Below are 21,446 nucleotides of genomic sequence, written 5' to 3' on the forward strand. Positions count from 1 at the left end.
CTAGTCTGCCAGCAAACTTTTTCTTTTTTTATATATTCTTAGGGCAATTGTTCTGTGCAGGTTATCCCAGTCAACACAATTATCCTTTTCTTTGTCTCTTCTGCGTCTCTCCCATACTCTTTTGAATTCCTTTACAATCTTCTCCTCACTACCTCCTCTGGGAGAGCATTCCCTGCATCCACCAACCTTTTTGTGAGGAAATACTTCCTGACGTTGGTCCTGACTTGACCCCCTTGAAGTTTCATATTATGACCCCTTGTTCTATATGTTACGGTTTTGGGCTGTAGCCTGGGGTAGTGAACACCACCTTCAGGAGTGACATAGGACAGGAGGACGGGAACAATTGCAGGTGATCTGGTGAGGCTGGGTAATGTCTCTGGAGCCAGATGCAGGCTGAGAGAAGTCTCTGGAGCTCTTAAATCACTCTTTGGTACTAGCAAGAAACTTTATTGGTAACAATCTGAAAAAATGCTATGGTAGCTCTACCCACCCTAAGCAGCATGATTCTTTATTGCTATAATAACTTATCAAGGACATGTACTTACCAATTACTTTAACAAAATAAGCGTCTGCTTCAAAATTATTCTTCAATGCATGGATGGCTAACTCATTGTTTTTGTATCCTTTGCTGAGTACAATGATATCTAGGATCCCCTGTAAAAGAGAATAAAAAAGATAAGATAAAACACTGAACATTGATACTGAATGTACAGATTGCTTGTTATAAAGTAAGCAAATTTTACGGACATACATGGACAAGAGCAGTACGAATTTGATGACTTGAACAAACTGGCAGGTCTTGCTTATACCTGAATAAACATTTACAGAGAGTCAATTCTGACCCCTTTTTCCATATATCTGACAATAGGAATACAATTTTTCTTGCGTGATTGTTTTACTCAGCAATATCAGCTAATCATATATCAACCTGGTATTTTCTCTGCACATTTGCTTCCTCTTCCAGCCTTTTTTTTTTTTTTTAATTTGCTCTAATATTTTACAATTCTTCTTTTTTTATTTGTTGGACTAAAAGATTTTATTATGGCTATAACCTCTTTTTTTTTTCTTTATGAGATGTGGGTGATAAATGTTTTACAAAGTTCCTGCTTCATAGCTACTCCAACTATTATGAATCTAAGTAAATTGAGATGCTGTTATGTTGATTCTTTTATTATTTGGCCAGCTGTGGAACAGCCCAGCGACCATCCGCATTCAGCCTTAGATGCCGCAGCTCACTCCATGGCAAGTGCGCCGCCATGTTGCCTCCTCCTTGACCCCCCTTAGGCACATGCATGCCTAATGTTAAGGTCCTCTTGGCAAGAAACCAGGAGCAGTGCCGGGTGGTGACGTCAGTGCAGGTTGGGGAAATAAACCCCAGCTGTGCTCCTAGCCAGCGCCTAAACAACTGGTCCTCCTGCATTATTCTGCAGTGCATGCTGTTCCGTGTTCCTGCATGTCTTTTTCCCATTCCTGCCTTTCTGTCTCTCCTCCCTTATCTCATGCCTAGTCCTGCCTTGCTTTCAGCCTTGTTCTACCCTGCACCTGCCTTTCTTGCAGTGCCCTGCTCCGGTCCCTGCTTTGTCTCCTGCTGTGCTCAATTCCTAGTGTCCTGCCTTGACTTGGTTCTGGTCCTTCTCTATCTGACTTTTGGTTTTGACTTTGGCCTTGGATTTTGATTACTCATCTGGATCGCCACCTGCTCCAACCTTTGCCTGGACCCTTGATGTTGCCTGATCTCCATCCGCCCTGACCTCTGTCTGCTCATTGTCTGCCCTGATTTCGGCCTGCTACTCAAGTTTGTCTGACTGCTTCTTACAGGACCCTCACCTATGCCCTTATTGGCCCCTGGAACACAAAGGCACAACCTACGGGGAATGAAGCTGGTTATAGGTGAAGCCCTAATTCTAGTCCTCGGAAGAGCGAGTCCACCTGCTGTCGGCATGGGCCTAATGGGTTCACCTGCTAGGCTATCAACCATTCCATAGACCAAGGAATGGTTATTATATACATCCATGACAATTCTCATTAGAACCCCCCATATGTGTTATATACTGGCTCATATAAGGTATGAATATAGTCAGAGCCTCAGAGACCACTTTTTCATTGTTCATTTTATATCATACTTTACATTTACCATAGGGTCAACATAGCATCTTGATTTATAACAGTGCCAGACGCACTTCAGCGCTACTTCCCCTTGAACACTTTTCACATTTTGTTGGGTCAGTCTTGTGTACATTTATTTGAAGTGCTATTTTTTCCCACTCATCAACAAATTCTACTCCACACCTTTCCAGGCCAAATATATTTTACTGGGGAACAAAGCAAATATGTATCCACAAAACAAAACTTAAAGCTAACAAGTGTATTATTCTTCACTCCAACTGGATAAGTCTTCAACCACTGAGTCAATACTTGGTGGAAGCACCCTTGCTAACAATTAGAACTGCGAGTCTATTACAATAGGTCTCCATCAACTTTATATACCTAGATTTGTAAGTATTAGACCATTCTTCTTTACAAAACTATTCAAGCTCTGTCAAGTTCCTTGGGGAGCACGGATGATCAATAATCTTCAAGTCATGTTACCTGGCAAAACTGATCAGACAGATGATGAAATGCTAAGAGAAATCAGGGAAGCTAACCAATTTGACAGGGTAGTAGTAATGGGAGATTTCAACCACTCCAATATTGACTAGGTAAATGTAATATCAGGACATGCTAGAGACATAAAATTATTGGATGGAATAAACGATTGCTTCATGGAGCAACTGGTTCAGGAACCAATGAGAAAGGTTCTTTGTTCATCTGTCTGATCATTTTTGCCAGGTGGACGATAGTATATTCTTATCATTATACTCTTACCTAACACACATTGGATTTCTTATGGCCTGGTTTGGCCTCTGTTGGAAACAGGATGCTGGGCTTGATGGACCCTTGGTCTGACCCAGCATGGCAATTTCTTATGTGGAACGCAGGATTTGGTGAGAGAGGTAACAGTGTTGGGGCCTCTTGGCAATAGTGGTCATAACATGATCAAATTTGAACTAATGACTGGAAGGGGGACAATATGTAAATCTACAGCTCTAACACTAAATTTTCAAAAGGGAAACTTTGATAAAATGAGCAAAATAGGAAAAAACCTGAAAGGTGCAGCTGCAAGGGTTAAAAATGTACAACATTGTTTAAAAATACAATCTTAGAAGTGCAGTCCAGATGTATTCCACACATTAAGAAAAGTGGAAGGAAGCCATGGTTAAAAGGGGAGGTGAAAGAGGCTATTTTAGCCAAAAAAAACATGCTTCAAAAATTAGAAGGAGCCATCTGAAGAAAATAGGAAAAAGCATAAGCATTGCCAAGTTAAGTGTAAAACATTGATAAGGCAGGCTAAGAGAGAATTTCAAATGAAGTTGGCTGTAGAGGCAAAAACTCATAATAAAAATTTTAAAAAATATATCCGAAGCATGAAAACTGTAAGAGAATTGGTTGGACCATTAGATGAACAAGGGATTAAAGGGGCTCCTAGGGAAGATAAGGCCATTGCAGAAAGACTAAATTAATTCTTTGCTTTTGTGTTTACTAATGAGGATGTTGGGGAGATACCAGTTCTGGAGATGGTTTTCAAGGGTGATAAGTCAGATGAACTGAACCAAGTCACTGTGAACCTGGAAGATATAGTAGGCCAGATTGACAAACTAAAGAATAGAAAATTACCTGGACTGGATGGGTATGCACCCCAGGGTTCTGAAGGAACTAAAAAATGAAATCTCAGATCTATTAGTTAAAATTTGTAACCTATCATTAAAATCATCCATTTGTACCTGAAGACTGGAAGATGGCCAATGTAAAACCAATATTTACAAAGGGCTCATGGGGCAATTCGGGAAACTACAGACCAGTGAGTCTGACTTCAGTGCCGGGAAAAATAGTGGAAACTATTCTAAAGATCAAAATCACAGCGCAGATAGAAAGACATGGTTTAATGGAACACAGCATGGATTTACCCAAGGGAAGTCTTGCCTTGCAAATCTGCTTCATTTTTTGAATGGGTTAATAAACTTGTGGATAAAGGTGAACCAGTAGATGTAGTGTATTTGGATTTTCAGGTGGTGTTTGACAAAGTCCCTCATGAAAGGCTTCTAAGAAAACTAAAAAGTAATGGGATAGGCATGTCCTTTCGTGGATTACAAACTGTTTAAAAGACAGGAAACAGAGTAGGATTAAATGGCCAATTTTCTCAGTTGAAAAGGGTAAACAGTGGAGTGCTTCAAGGATCTGTACTTGGACTGGTGCTTTTCAATATATTTATAAATGATCTGGAAAGAAATACGACAAGTGAAGTAATCAAATTTGCAGATGATACAAAATTATTCAGCATAGTTAAATCACAAGTGGATTGTGATAAATTGCAGGAGGACCTTGTGAGACTGGAAGACTAGGCATCCAAATGGCAGATGAAATTTATTGTGTACAAATGCAAAGTGATGCATATAGGGAAAAATAACCCATGCTGTGGTTACACGATGTTAGGTTCCATATTAGTAGATACCACCCAGAAAAATGATCTAGGCGTCAAAGTGGATAATACATTGAAATGGTCGGCTCAGTGTGCTGCGGCAGTCAAAAACCAAACAATGTTAGGAATTATTAAGAAGGGAATTGTGAATAAAATGGAAAATGTCATAATGTCTCTGTATCGCTCCATGGTGAGACTGCACCTTGAGTACTGTGTCCAATTCTGGTTGCTGCATCTCAAAAAAGATATAGTTGCGATGGAGAAGGTACAGAGAAGGGCAACCAAAATGATAAAGGGGATGGAACAGCTTCCCTATGAGGAAAGGCTGAAGAGGTTAGGGCTATTCAGCTTGGAGAAGAGACGGCTGAGGCGGGATATGATAGAGGTGTTTAAAATCATGAGAGGTCTAGAATGGATAAATGTGAATCGGTTATTTACTCTTTTGGATTACAGAAGGACTAGGTGGCAACTCCATGAAGTTAGCAAGTAGCACATTTAAAACTAATCAGAGAAAATTCTCTCTCACTCACCGCACAATTAAGCTCTGGAATTTGTTGCCACAGGATGTGGATAGTGCAGTTGGTGTAAATGGGTTTAAAAATGTTTTGGATAAGTTCTTGGAGGAGATGTCCATTAATTACTATTAATCAAGTTGACTTAGGAAATAGTCACTGCTGTTATTGGCATTTGTAGCATGGGATCTACTTAGTGTTTGGGTACTTGCCAGATACTTGTAGCCTGGAATGGCCACTGTTGGAAACAGGATGCTGGGTTTGATGGGATCTTTGGTCTGACCCAGTATGGCAATTTCTTATGTTCTTATCCCTATTTGTGGTGCCTATTTCATTTTTGATAGTAATCTTTCAGAGTTGGCATTGGCCTCTTGATTGCCTCCTTGATACATCTCCTTCTTGCTTAGCCATGCAGTTTGGAGGGACGGCCTGGTCTTGGTTGTATCATATATTTCCATTTCTTAATAATTTTCTTGGCCTTGCTCTGAGGAATATTCAAGGACGTTGCAATTCTTTTAAACCCATCTGTGCCTTTACAACGTTGTTCTGAGCTCTTTGGACAACTCCTTGGTACTCATGGTTGGATATTTGCTTTGAAATGTTCTATCCAGCAAAAAAACCCAACAGAAACTGCTGCATTTATCCTGTCATGTGAATCAGTAAAGTTTTACACCAATTGGGGCCAGTTCACATGGTGTGTGATTTTGCAGATGGTTAGTTACATCCAACTAATCAGCAACCCAGCACACATAGCTGGCCACATCTTTGACTTGGTACTTGCATTACACAAACCACTAGAAGAGCTACAGTTCAATAATACCCAAACCATACCAAATTTCTGGTTAAACCATCATCTACTGCACCTTAAGAAGAAACCACTCCTATCCAGGAAACCCTTGCATAAATCATTTTGAAAAGTATCCCCTATTCATGTTGAATGTTATTGATCACTGTACCCTATAATCATCACAAAGACAAATTTGTGCTCTGTGATTGGAAAGGTGTGATATAAAAAATGATGATGAGATTAAGTATTTAGCATTGCTACAGAAGTACAAGAAGGTGGAGATTTATCCAAGCAAGCTATTCCATATTTTTATTTCTGCTTCATTTCCTAAGGAATTTTGGAAGCCAGGGTTCAAACCCCACTTGTTTTGCTCCTTGTAACTTTGAGCAAGTCACTTCATCCTCCACTGCCTCAGATACAAACTTAATACCTGATTCATTATGGTTTTTTCCCATAGACATAAAATGGGAGAAAAGCCTTTCATTTTATTTCATTTAATAAAATTTATTAATCGCCTATCACTGTAAGGCCTAGGCGATGTACAGGTTATACATACATAATAAAAAGAAAACAGACAAAATACATCAACATACATATTAGTTTCATAGAAACTAACTAACAAAGTATTGTTCAGGACATCAAGGCACATTCTCTAAAGGAGAAATCACAAAGTCTCATCTAATGTTCACTTTATCAGGCTCATTCACACTATACAACTAAATGTTGTACACCCGGTTGAACAGAAATTCCTTAAAGGACATTTTAAATTTTTTGACAACATCAAGAGATCGAAGGTCAAACGGGATAAGGTTCCATGGAGTAGGTGCCGCTATGGAGAAAGATGTCTCTCCAGTACTAAATAAATGTGCTATACGCACAGAAGGAACCTCAAGTAAGTTCAGTTGTGAAGACCAAAGTGTTCTCACAGGTTTATGAATCCGAAGTAACGCATTAAACCAAAAATCAGAAGCTGAAATACGGAGCTTAAATACTATCATTCCTATCTTAAATATTATCCGCTCATTCACAGGCAACCACTGGAGTCTACTTAAAATAGGAGTAATGTGATCAAAACGCTTTGAAGAAGAGACTAATCTGGCAGCTGAATTCAGCAAAAGTTGAAGAGATCGAATTAGATTCTTTGGTAAGCCAATATAGAGGCCATTGCAATAATCGATGTGCGGAAAGATAATGGCCCGTACTACCATCAGGAAATCTGAATTGTACAACAAATGTCGTAAACCAACCAAAAGCCTAAGTTTAAAAAAACCTGATTTGATAACAGATCTGATTTGAGCTTTAAATGACAAAGTAGGATCAATCAAGATACCCAGACTCTTAATGGGTTTAGAGAGAGAAAAAGAAAGATTCTCAATAGAGATAGTGTCATGCAAAGGTTGAGAATGAGGACGATGAATTAGCAACATTGAAGTTTTACTGGTATTCAAAAGAAGCTTATTGTGTTTCAGCCATCGAGTAATAGTATTCATACATAATGATAATGACACAACTGTTTCGGACCAAGACTTCTGAATCTTTATATAGAATTGAATGTCGTCTGCATAAATTTTAAACCCATCAGTAATGATAGCCAATAGTTTGGCAATAGGGGCAAGATAGACACTGAACAACATCGCTGAAAGGGTGGAGCCTTGTGGTACCCCAGCCTTCAACTGTTGGGAAACAGAACAAGAGTTGTTAAACTTTATGGTTTGAGAACGATCAGAAAAATAGCTCTCAAACCATGCTAGCACTGATCCCGCAATTCCACATTCCCGAAGATGGAATAACAAAATTTGATGGTCAACGGAATCAAAAGCAGACGTTATATCCAATGAAACCAAGATAAACTGTTGTCCATTGTCAAGACTACGTTTAATAGAGTCAATTAAAGAAATCAAAAGTAATTCAGTACTTAAGCCGCGTTGAAAGCCAAATTGATGAGGGCTCAAAATCTCATACTTCTCCAAAAAATTTGTAAGTTGTTTTAAAACAATTCCTTCAATTACCTTGTTAATAAGGGGAAGTGAAGAAATGGGCCTGTAATTAGCTAACTGGCTAACATCCAATGAAGATTTTTAAAGCAAAGGTTTAACCAAAGCAGATTTTAAAACAGTTGGCATAATCCCTGAACTAAGCGAATGATTTACAACATTTGTAATTGGGGCTTTCAAGATGTCAAAAATACCTCTAAAAGTGACAGTGGAAACATTCAAAATAGGACACATAGTATTATTAAGATTCATAATTACATTAACAACTTCTGTAGAGGCTACCAACTCGAATTCTGACCACAAAGAAGAACTATTAGATGGCATATCTAAATACCAAGGTCCCACATCTTTAAAGGTCAAAAGCACTTTATCCAATTTTGTAGAAAAATGATTGGCAAACAAATCTGCTGACAATGTCAGGGAAGCCATATTCAAGTCAGATTTTTCTTTTCAGTTAATCTATGTACTAAGGAAAATAACGCTTTGGGATTATGACCTAGCTCATGTATCTTTCTGGAATAATACTCCTTTTTTGCTGCTAAAGTATCACATTGATATTTTGCTAAAGAAGATCGATACAGAATAACATTTTCACGAGAGGGATATTTCAACCATTTTCGTTCATTTTTTCGCAATTGCCACCGAGACAAAATTAATGAAGAATTATTCCATGGACGACAAGCTTTCCTATTGAAGTCAGAATTCAGATAGTACTTCAAAGGGGCTACCTTATCAATGGAAGAACTAAGATGGGAAATCCATTTATCAAGAGTTGAAATCATCATGTTCTGCCTTGTCTGGAAAGATAGGAAGAACTTCCTTCAGTTTACTAATATCAACAACCGCTCTTCTCTCAAAACCTTTACCAGCATCTCCTATACTAACACAGTCAAAAGAACCATGTATTGAGAAACAGATCAAAAAATGATCTGACCAAGGAACAGGATTAATAGATGGAAAATCAATTAACTGAAGCATAGCATCTTTATGGATAAAGACCAAATCAAGTGTATTACCTAAACGATGAGTAGATGAATCTCGCCCTTAAATTGCAAGCCCTCTGGGTTAGGGGAATACCTATGGTACCTGAATGTAATCCACTTTGAAGTGGCTGACCAGTCATAAAAGGTGGCATATAAATCAAAGTTAAATATACTTTTCAGTTGGCAGTTGTAGGGTGGAAGTGTAGATACTTGGAACAAAGAATGTTTTAATGCATTTTACTTCCAAGTTATAAAGCAAATAAACTGAATATTTTGGAAGGATATACAGACTTTCTATAGCCATTGCATATATGAGGAACAATAAACACCAGCATCTGATATGGAATGAATCAAGCAAAGAAATGAAAACTATGCCTGTGCATGGATTTTGTAACATTTTTCAACTTTGACCTTATTGAAAATCACCTCACTCTTGTTGGACTGAGATCATTTTTCAATAGGGGCTAATGCTTCACCTTCTCCTCAAGTTTGGACGTGATCAGTGATCCCTTGTGAAAGTTATCATGCCTTCAGAGAGATGGAGGCATGATCCAGCCACTAAGTGCTTTTTTACCAGTTGAAAAGTGCTAAAAATAAGATGTAAAACAAGTAATCTTAATGATTTTGTTTATGTTAATTATCAATTAAATTGTAAACATTTTTTTTTCTACTAATACTTTTGCTTGAATTTCTAGTATTTGCTTCTTCCCCATTTTTTAGGTGTTTTTTATGTAAGGAAAATGCCAAGGTCTTGGTAGTCCGTCTGTGATCCCCCTGGTGCAGTACTATAGGCTGTGATACATGGGGGTGCTATGCTGGCAAATTTAAGGCAGCTAGGGTTGTCCTTACGACTAGATGAGCAGGTGCTGCGGGAGGGAAAAGTCAGTGCTGATGGCCAAAGCCCTGGAGTTGGTGGTTGGTCACACGTGTTGAGTAGGCTAGGGTCAGCTACTGCTAGAGGGGACTGCGGTGGGGAACAGAAGGTAATGACAGCTGAGATATGAAGCCTGTGGTCAGAACATGGAAGTAGCCAGCTCAGAGTGGGGAAACCCTAAGCCAAGCTTGTGGAGGAAAGTTTTTATCTGTATACCCTTCTAAACTTGGTCCCATTACATGCATCCTTCATAAGTTTCTTGCAGGTATTTTAAAACTTAGCAAATGAAAGCCTCATGCAAGAATTGGTTTCTTTATTCTTTCAATCAGGCAACAATTTAATAAATCTTTCTTGCTCAGTCTTCAGATTTAAGAGTTTCTCTAATTAACTAATTTACTTTCATTATCTGCTCTAGATGCTCAGGTCCATCACTGATGAGATGCTCAAAGTAAAAGCTCAAATGAAAACAAGCAGATGGCAATTAAAATGAAAGAACAATGAAGCAATCTGAACTCACATCTTCATAAATGTCAAAGAAGGTTGCCACCACAGCATCTTGGATTTGATTTAGATCCGATAGCTCCCAATAGACTTTAAATGTTCGACCCACATTCCTACAGCTCGCATTAATGCAGGGGACATTCTCTAGTAAGAAAGCTTGTTGATTGCTGTCAAACAAAGAAAAATGTTATTTTAATATTGCATTTCTTAGCAAGCAACACACTGTGTATGACTTAATCTATCATAACCTGGGATGCAGAATGGTATCATTTTACAGGTCTTAGCAGGTAGGAAATAAAACTTATACAGGAAACATCATTTTAAACTGAACTTTAAACAACATACAAAAGTATAACTAAGACACTGGAGTATACTTATCACTCAATTGAAAATTCATGATCTTGTTAAATATCAAACAATTTTTATACTTTTTCAGCTTACTAGACTGACATTCTTATACAAGTCTGGTCTCCTCTCTTTTCTACATATGGAAGTTGAAGACAAACAGAAAGAGGGAAAGGGAAGCTCAAGTTATTGAGTCCAATTCTTGCTGTGCTGGACTCTAGGTTTTTACCACTTTCTGTTTGAATAAAAAAAATGTCATTATTCTAGCCACATGGCAGACACACAGGCATATACCTTTTGGGCACTTAACTTTCTAATATTTTAAATAGCTACAGAATTTCTACATTAACAAGTATTCTTAAAATATTTTCCTTTACTTTTCCGTACTTAACATTAATAAAAAAAAAAAATATCCGGTAAATTTTAAAAGAAGCACGCGTCCATGTGCGCGTGGTTTCCGTCACACGCGCATGGATGTGCTAATTTTATAACACATGCACGCTGATGCACACGTTATAAAATCTGATACTTGCTCGCATATGCGCACCCGATTTTATATCAGCGCGCGCATGTGCGCACGGGTGGCACGTAAGGGGCAAATTTTCGGAAAAAAGCGCACGCCGACACATTCAGAACATCCCCAGTTCCCTTCCAGTCCGCTCCAATAAAGAAGCGGGCTGGGAGGGAACTTCCCTAACCCTCTAACTAACCTTCCTCCTTTTTCCCCTCTTCTCCTCAAACCCTAAGCCCTACCTTTCTTGTGGGAAATATGCGCTTGCCAGCAAGCCATTTCAGGGTTTAAACATTAACTTCCCTTCTCCCTGACATTTGCCTGAATAAAAGCATCACTTGTGCTTAAGTCTCTGCCTGAGAAAGGATACCTGTTGGCCCTGAATTCCTGGGGGAGGGGCTGGGTTTTCCCTAGTCAGAGGCAGGACAAAGTCAGGAGGTATAGATTTCAGCAGCCAATGATATGATCCGTGCACACCCCCTGAGCCAAAGCCAATGGTGTAATGACTCTTCTGTTGCTATGGGAAAGTAGCCAATCATGTAATGACACATCATCTGCCTTTGTATGAATGTACAATAAAAGGAAGAGGCTCGGGAGGACAAACCCTCTTTGCCTTCTCTCTTCCTGCCTGAGATGAAAACTGTCTGAGGCCTCTTCATTACTCCTATATCTGGTGACCCTCGCGACGTGATGATAAACTCCATGCTTATTTCGGCTGGTCATAGCTTAAAGGTACGTACCGTTCAACAGATTTGCAATCGTAATATTTAAAAAAAAAAAAAAAAAAGTACTTCTTTGTAATTTTTAAAGTATTTCTCAGCAAGTTTGTTCCCCACACTCGTAAGCATGGGCAGTGATTTGACTGTACAGCAGCAGCTACATGCCAGAAAGCTGCAGCAAATCATCAATAATCATTATTTCATCACCAGAAGAAAAATAGCGCAAGTCAGCCTGGGGGACTTAGAAAAATTAATAAGTGAAATAGCTTGCCGTTGCCCTTGGTATTCGATGGAGTCTGGAACTCTAAATACCCAGGAATGGATCTCAATCGGCAATTATCTTCATACGGCTCCCAGAGCTCCCATAAAGCAAAGATTAATTTGGCAAAAATGTACAGAAGCCATCGAACGCACAGAAAAAAAAAGGTTTAAAAACAGCAGTTTCAAACCATGTGCTTTTAGAAGCAGGCAGACATACCCTTCCCCCATCTTCTCAGTCTTCCTCAGAGACAGCAAATTCTTTGTATCCTCAGCTCCCCATACCTACACCCAAAGCACAAGCAATTCACACCTTCCCCATTTCTTCAGAAAAGCAGTCCTTGAGAACAATAGAGCCACCACCTGGCCTGGGTGGGGCGATTAGCATTGAATTTCAGCAGAAACTGCAGAAAGAAAACCTTACAGAAACAGAATTATTAGAAGGACTTCAAGCCTTCCCCATCACAGAAAAGAACCATGAACAAAGGGGGACAGAAAATGAAATAGAACATCTGGGGACACACAATCACATGGCTCCTGTGGCTTCCTCTGCATCCACCTCAGAGAAAAGACCCCAGGAAATAGAAAACACTGAGGTCAGAAAAACTAGCCTTCCTCCATCTTGCCTGCAAACCCCTTCCCCCACTAACCACTCCCTGAACATTCATTTGCCATTGCCTGAGACAGTCATTAATTCTGCATCATCAATTTGTGCAGGTAAATTACTATCTCAAACCACTGCTCCCGGTAACAATTTATGTGCCGCGGTCAGCATGGGATTCCACCTAGAACATGGAAATCTCACAAGGGAGGAATTATTGAAAGGGATTCAAGCCTTTCCCATTACAGAAAGAAACCAAGAACTAGGTGTGGCAGCAAGTGCCATGTGCAGTGACTATGCCCACAGGTCTTCAAAGAAATCAGCGTGTAAGACCTTGGGCCAGGCAGCTGCACTCCTGTGTTACAAGCAAAGAAAATATCCTTATGAAAAAAAGGATTTAATTAGACTCCTGCGTTACAAGCAAAGAAAATATCCTTATGAAAAAAAGGATTTAATTAGACTCCTGTGTTACAAGCAAAGAAAATATCAATATGAAAAAAAGGATTTAATTAGACTCCTGCGTTACAAGCAAAGAAAATATCACTATGAAAAAAAAAAAAATGGTTTCTATTAACAAACAGTACAAATTTGGAAAAAATGGTTTCTATTAGTATTTGAATTCAGTTACAAAAAATCTGCATACTTAGAGTATTTTCCCCCACAAAGTGAATGCTGAACCTTATGTTACAAACTGTACTGAAATTTGAATAATATACTGTATAAATTACATGTGAAAATTTCCCTTTTACAAAGTTAATTTGGCTCACATTTAAAATGACTCCATTTCTCTGAGATTTAAGTTTATAGTTTGAATTGCTAGCGTACAGAACTTACTGTGATTCTCCCTAAAGTAAATTAAAAAATAGTATCTGTCTGCAAAGAATCAGCAAATCCTGGGCCAGCCATTGTCTGTGGTCAATTGTTAAACAATGCTATCTTTAAGTTTCTATTGACTGAAGGATTAACTCCTTGGGTGTAGTTCTTTTCTTTTGAGAAACACTGCTCCTCCCCCCCTTTTTCTGTAACTCTTGCTAGCCACTCAAGGGGGAGGGAGGGAGAACTTTTGAAAAGAAAAAAACTGGACTTAGTACTGCAGTTTCTCTCTCTAGTTTATATATGTTATAACTCAGACAGATTAATAGTAGTTACAGTCACTTTAGCATGCAGCAGACAGAGCTGAGCAAACAGCGTGTTTAATTTCCTATTCTAATAATTATAAGAAGAAATTCTATTCTGATATTCCACATTGAAAGTAAGCTGAGTATTATTGATTGCAACCTGGAACAATAGTTGCAATCTATAAAGTAATGATGGGGTCTCCACTAGGAGGCGCTATGTTATTCTACAAGTTATATTATATTATTGTTTTAATAATTCTGTTGTATAATAGTTTTTATTTTTCAGTTCTGCGGTCCTCATGTCTTAAGGAAACTTCAGTTTTATTTTCTTTTTCACAAAATTTATACAGAATTCTGAACCTTATAATTTTTACTGACAGAGGTTGCTACATCTAAAGCAATCCCTCCCAAACCTTTTCTTGCAAATCCAAATTGATTTTATTAAAATTGAATGATAGAATTGATTTCTTCAAGGTTAAAAAAGTAAGAATTTCACTTTAATCCTTACCTTAGTAATTTTTTGCTGTATGCCAGTTTTTAATATTTTCCAGATTGACGCTGCCATGAAGAGATGTGAAGATGAACACTTTGCAGCTTATTTTAACATTTTTCAAACATTTTTCTAACACCTTTTGACTTTTGATTTTTGATCCTTGATCTATTTTTGTTTTTGATAACTTTTTGATAAGATTTTTAGCTCATATTATGTGTTATTTGTTGTCTGTCTTGATGCCAAGAAGACTATGAATGAATATTTGCAAGATGAATGAATATATGTCAGTCTTGTGTAGCATATGTTTAATGTAATGTCTAATATACTTGCCATTTGATCCTGCTTACTGCAAATGACTTTTCCTTTAAATGATTAATTTACATTTATTGCTATTTTACTGAATGAAAATTGATCACTGCATAAAAACTTTCTTGATAATGGGGTTCCCTCTGTTCTGAAAAATGGCTCTGCTTACTGCAGCCATTCCTTTGCATGAATTTTGTCAATAATTGAACATTAAATACGTATTTGGCATCCCCTACAACACCACAGGGCAAGCCATTGTGGAGAGAGCCAATCATACCCTTAAGAGCTCTTGAAAACAAAAACAAAAAGGAGGGATAATTGCCCCTGGATTTCCCCCTAAGAAGGACTGGCTGAACAAGAACAAAGTATTGTTTTAAATCACTTTAAATCATCCAAACATATCAAATTTAAGACCACAGCCATGAGTAATCATTATGGGACTAGGGTTAGTCACCCACAGCCATCAGTTTTGTATAGAATATTTAATGTCTGGTACGGTCCCGTTCCCTTAAAATGGGGAACGAGGATATGTTTCTCTGCTTGCTTCCACAGGTATCAAGCCGTGGAAAGATGGAAAGGTGTCCAGGTCTACAGGACCCGATCCCAAACTTCTCCATGAGTCTCCACAGCCCTCAGAAGGACAGAGATCGGATTCCTTGCAAAAAGCAGCACCACATGACCTGGGGACAGATCAAGGCCCTATCCAACCAATCTGCACAACTCTTAGAACAGCAAGGCCTTGAGAAAACTCCAGAGAACTTATTAGCCGCTTTTTCTTGCCTGAATGCCAACTCATTAACAATTGTGTTCTGCATCCTCATCTTTTGCCCTATTTCTCCAGCTATGGTGATTTCAGAACAAGGACTCTGACAGAACAACATGCACAGAACTTTTCACACCTGTTGAATCGAACAGACTGTTAGATCTGCACACATATGCCAACCCAAGCCTGCGGAGAACGACTGATGCATGCTGTACCATTTAACCTTACAGTATGGACTAATTATCCTTTACAGAGAGGTTTTCATTAACTCTCCAGTTAATAATACCATACTACACATTGGTAGCTGTATTCAAGAGACTGCCGCTCTTTGTTGGGACTATGATACAGGGGATGGGAAGGGAATTCAGGTGGGAAATATCCATATTGTAACTGAACCTTTGTATTATTCACTGAACACTTACATAATTATACCACATATGTATGCAATTGGCAGATTTCAGGATGTGCAGTGGGAGACCCAAGCAGGTACAGAAAGTATAGAGGGGATGAAGGATTTACCTTTTGTAGTTATATAGCCCAAATGATAACCAATGACATGTCCACTAATCTGTTAGGAAACATATGGATGTTATGTGGGCGTGGAGCATATATGTGCATTTCCCCAAGATGGAGAGACAGATGCACTCTAGGCTACATCCTCCCCTCATACTATGCAGCCAAAGCTTTACCCAAAGCAAGGCTCCGTAACAAAAGGGAGGCGATAAATAATCCCATAGAAAAGTATACAGAAACTCAGATAGCTAGAAGCCTGTTTCCCCCAATGGGGACAGATATGAATTACAGAGATTTACACGTCCTAGCTAACTGGACGGCTGCCATATTTAATCAAACAGCCCATGCATTAAAACTACTTACAACAAAAGTCTCTCAGATTAGAGAAGTAGCATTACAGAACAGCTATACCTTAGAAACCATTTTAGCCTTAAAGGGTGGTGTTTGTGCATTAATTGGATCTCATTGCTGTGTGTACATATCAGACTATAAAGCAAACCTCACACATACCATAGAGCAAATAGAAACCATGGTTGCTGATGCACCATTTTCAGGCAGAATACCTACTTCTCCATGGGACTGGCTATGGTCCTGGCTCCCTGATATTTCTGGTCTCAAAAGGGTGATTTCTATTATAATTACTGTAATTATCTTAATTATTTGCCTGTGATGCTGTATTCAGTGCATACCCAACCCTCATATCTATATTGAAACCTTGCTCTCAGCCCGGATACAAAGATGTCTTGTAAGATGCCTAATAGGGAATCATGAGCCCTGCAGAGTTGGCACACCACCTGCACCAGCTCTGGGTGATATGGAGATTCAGGAGCTCATCGGCAGCTGGCACACCACGTCGAATTAGCTTTCTTCTCTTCATATCCCCCTTCCCCTATTTCCAGCCCATACCAAGACATAACAGATTTCAGTAAGGGTCTAAAGCTTTACTGAGCTGCCCTAAACAAAAACAGAAAGGGTGAGATGTGGGAAATATGCGCTTGCCAGCAAGCCATTTCAGGGTTTAAACATTAACTTCCCTTCTCCCTGACATTTGCCTGAATAAAAGCATCACTTGTGCTTAAGTCTCTGCCTGGGAAAGGATACCTGTTGGCCCTGAATTCCTGGGGGAGGGGCTGGGTTTTCCCTAGTCAGAGGCAGGACAAAGTCAGGAGGTATAGATTTCAGCAGCCAATGATATGATCCGTGCACACCCCCTGAGCCAAAGCCAATGGTGTAATGACTCTTCTGTTGCTATGGGAAAGTAGCCAATCATGTAATGACACATCATCTGCCTTTGTATGAATGTACAATAAAAGGAAGAGGCTCGGGAGGACAAACCCTCTTTGCTTCTTTGCCTTCTCTCTTCCTGCCTGCCATGAAAGCTGTCTGATGTGCCTCTTCATTACTCCTACACTTTCTAGCCTCATTTTTTTTGTTCATAAGAACATAAGAAATTGCCATGCTGGATCAGACCAAGGGTCCATCAAGCCCAGCATCCTGTTTCCAACAGAGGCCAAAACCAGGCCACAAGAACCTGGCAATTAACCAAACACTAAGAAGATCCCATGCTACTGATGCAATTAATAGCAGTGGCTATTCCCTAAGTAAAATTGATTAATAGCCATTAATGGACTTCTCCTCCAAGAACTTATCCAAACCTTTTTTGAACCCAGCTACACTAACTGCACTAACCACATCTTCTGGCAACAAATTCCAGAGCTTTACTCCTACTGCAGCTTTCCCCAGCTACTGACTTCTTATTTATTTTATTTATTTATTTATGAGCTTTTATTTACCGACGTTCGTAAAACACATCACGCCGGTTTACAATGAACTGAAAAGAACTTACCTGCTCCTTTGGAGCAGTAGTAAGTTCCGTGCTCTGGCGGCTGGCCAGCGACGCTTCCCCGGGACAGGGCCTAATGGCCATTGTCCCAGCCGGCCCGTCCCCTTTGACAGAGCCCGGCACTTCTGCGCGTGCCAGGAGATACGCGCTTGGCCATGCCATTTTTAAAATGTGCTCGGCGCGCACTCGGCCCAGCCCGGCACATATCTCCCAGTTTTTGCATGCGCCAAGGTTTAAAAATCAACCTTTATTTCTAAAGCAGCAAATGAACTCATATTTGGATTATCACTTTACAATTTGATAAGATGTAGTGTCTTTAGAGTCGATGAAGATGAACAATTGGGTTTTTTAAAAAAAAGAGCATGACCTACATTTTTCTTTGTAAGAGCCAGCATTACTCAGGCTGTCTTTTCAAGAGCATTATTATGGAATAAATAATTTAAATAATTAATAATTTAACATTTTTAATTTTTTTTAATAATTACAGTAAAGATACAGCCTTTTGCTCCACAAGGAAGCATAATCCCTGTTTCGGGTGGATGGGCATACATTGTTTCAAGTTGAGTAAATCCTACTAGAGTTCTTCCCGATGAGTAAAGAATATGCATTCTGATTACCGACCTACACTATTATCGAACGCAATGATGAATGCTCATTCTCGTTGAGCAAGAATGAGGAATTTATTTATTTATTTATTTAACATTTTTATATACCGAAGTTCTAGTAACAATGTTACTAATCACTTCGGTTTACATATAAGATTGGAATGACTTAACATGTGTGTCTTACATAGAACAGGAAAATGAACTTGGAGAAAAAATTGAAATAAATAACAATAAAACAACAATAAATTACAGCAATCTTATAGACAGGCGATTAGAATGAATCAATCATGAATAAAGTATTTGAAAAATTGACAAGAGGGATTAGAAAATTAATTCTAGAATTATTGAACAAAGTGGTATGATATGAAATTGTCCAGGAGGGGGGAGTTGTGAAGAGTTGTTAGTTGTGGAGAGTTGGTAGTTGCCTTCTTGGGTGATTAGGAGGTATTCAGTTTTGTTGGTATTGAGAACTAGGCAGGAATGTGTGATGATAACGTCAAATGTGCCCAAACTGTTTTTGACAAGACCAAGTTGTGGAAATAAACCTTGCATCTAATGGACCAAAGTTCTGTATTCTGTTATATCATGTATGAATGGCACATTGTTTGAAATAATGTTAAATTAATATCTTCTGTTGCTGTTGCAGGCTCTTCTTGTCTATCACACTGCCTTTGTGATCTTATCAATTACTCCTACTGCAGCTTTCCCCAGCTACTGACTTCTTATTTATTTTATTTATTTATTTATGAGCTTTTATTTACCGACGTTCGTAAAACACATCACGCCGGTTTACAATGAACTGAAAAGAATGGAAAAATTACAATGAAGAAGGAGAGGGGAGCAGGCTAGAAAAAGGAGGAGGTGGGGACGGGAAAGTGATAGACAAAGTGAGAAACGAGAGGAATGCAGGGAGGAAAAATAGTTGAAAACCAGATTAAATGGTTAATAGATTGATTAATATTAATATTATGGTTAATATTAATATATTGATTAATATTGATTAAAGAATGGTTAATTCTTGATATTGATTCGATTTTATCAATTCATTTCAATTCCAGAGCAGTACTTAAAGGATTAAAAACAAATAAAAGGCATACAGCATTTCACGTGCACAAAGGATTTTTGTTTTTATAAACTGTGTCTCGAGTGCACACGCATCCTTGATAATGAATGGCATTCTACTAGCAATGCCAAAAGACACCCGGCAACTTTCAAATTCAAAGCCCTGCAAATTCGATGCAGGACAAATATCCAAGGAATGAATTAACAAATTAAGGGCCTCATTTACTACAGCTTTTCCACCATTTTATGTGTATGGGGGGAAAAATCTTAGTAAATGACCCCCTAACATTGGAACTAACTCTGCTGCAGGGAGACTGACAAGAAAACTGAACTGATCAAATGACTTCCATTTAAGAAGGAAACAAATGGAAGGCAGTATTTTTTTTTTAATACTGACCTCCATTTAAGTTTCCTTCTTAAAACAGTTGGCAGACTAATAAAGATTTCAGCTCTATTCAGATAGGGGCAGATTTTCAAGGATTTATGCGCGAGGGGGGGGTTACGAGTGCCTGACCTATTTTCAAAAGGCCTGGTGGCGCGCATAAAGCCCCGGGACTTGAAAAAAGGGGTGGGGGTGGGGCGGGGTCAGCGGCTTCTGGCACACCGGCCATTTGCCGCTGTGTCCGAGATCATGTGCCAGCAATCGGCCGGTGCGCACAACTTGTGCCTGCCTACAGGCAAGCGCAAAAGGTAAAATAAAGATCAGGGGGGGATTAGAGTAGGGCTGGGGGGGGAAAGGTTAGGGGAAGGGGTGAGAAGGTCAGGCTATGGGGAAGGGAATGGAGGAAGCCAGCGCGGCTCGGCGTGCGCAAGGTGCACAATTGTGCACCCCGTTGAGCGTGCCGACCCGGGATTTTATAACATCTGTGCGCATATGTGATAAAATTTTGGGCGTATATGTGCATGCGCCGGGTAGCGCGCGCACATATAGGCCATGCGCGCTTCTTTTAAAATCTACCACATATTTTGTTGGTTTTCTTTTAATAATTTTTATTCTTGCAAATTATTTCGCCAAGTACTGAAATGGAATAATACTATAGGTTTTACAACACAACCGGAGTCAGCATAAAACCATGTTTGGTTTTATAGGAGGATATAAATTGCAAATAGGCATTATTAAAGTATTTGTCATTTTCATGGGTTACCATTAAACTAAAAATTCTATTTAATAGAAAACAAAATGCACATATTTTTCCCCACATGCAGTAGATATATTTTATTGTAAAAAATAATTTTCCATACTGCTTGTTCCTGTGGTTCATAATTCTTTCATTCCATCCATGCAGGCACAACTGAATCACAGTGCTTATTCCAGAAAATAAATTGTTTTAGTTTTTTCAGAAAAGTACTACATAAGTCAGATGGCCTAGCACCTATCTGAAACAGTATTTCACAATTGTTCTTACCCACACTATTGGTATTACAATTTACTGTTCTTAGGCCACAGTTTAACTAATATTATCAATCTCTCTTTTCAAAGTAATTTGTGGGGGGTTTTTGGGTGAGGGCTCAGTTACTAGTTATCAAGTTGACAAAACTTGATCACTGTCCAATATCAAATTTAAATTTTCAAATGAAAGAAATGGAACAAATTATGATTATCCAGCTGCTTTGGTTTTTGCTCTAATAAATTTCCTTTGGACTCCAATGTTAAAAATCTCTGAACATCCTGATTCAGGTCTTCATTATAATTCTTACAGTTGCTAAAATATTCAACTTTACTTGAGTAGTAATAAGCTGCTGTAACCTAACTTGAACTTACAATGCTAAATTGGCAAAGGGTAATGTGACAAAAAGTAATCTCACTAGGGTAGGATGGGGCAAAATGGCAGATGCTTAGCACACATGCTCTGCACTGCTTTCTCTGATTGCTTAATTTTTTTTTAATTTCCTTACCTGCAATCATGAACCACAAGGAAAAGACAAGAGTATATCCTGTAGCTCTTGCTCCCATCTTCAATAACTGGATCTATGAATTCACTTATCAGGCAAATACCACAACTAAGTCCGGGGAGCTCCATAGGGGAAAAGATTTGGTACACGGGGAGTGCAAAGTATTGCTGAGTCCTGATTAGCAAATTCTGTTGAGTGACCCAGTGAGGCAGCCCGCTAATCTACTGAGGATGTTGGCTTCTAAGCTGC

At 38.9% G+C, this 21,446-nt stretch overlaps 1 protein-coding gene across 1 annotated transcript in view; it reads right to left on the minus strand.

Annotated features, from left to right (window-relative positions):
• The window catches only part of ITFG1 (integrin alpha FG-GAP repeat containing 1), a 526,073-nt gene that overhangs the window by 177,447 nt on the left and 327,180 nt on the right, over window positions 1-21,446 (minus strand). The window contains exons 11-12 of the mRNA XM_029608474.1: window positions 10,184-10,334; window positions 546-654 (exon numbers count right to left, since the gene is read on the minus strand). Coding sequence (XP_029464334.1) covers window positions 546-654; window positions 10,184-10,334 — 260 coding nt within the window. The remainder of the gene's footprint in view (window positions 1-545; window positions 655-10,183; window positions 10,335-21,446) is intronic.

The sequence above is a fragment of the Rhinatrema bivittatum genome, chromosome 7 (assembly GCF_901001135.1).
Source record: "Rhinatrema bivittatum chromosome 7, aRhiBiv1.1, whole genome shotgun sequence".
NCBI lineage: Eukaryota > Metazoa > Chordata > Amphibia > Gymnophiona > Rhinatrematidae > Rhinatrema > Rhinatrema bivittatum.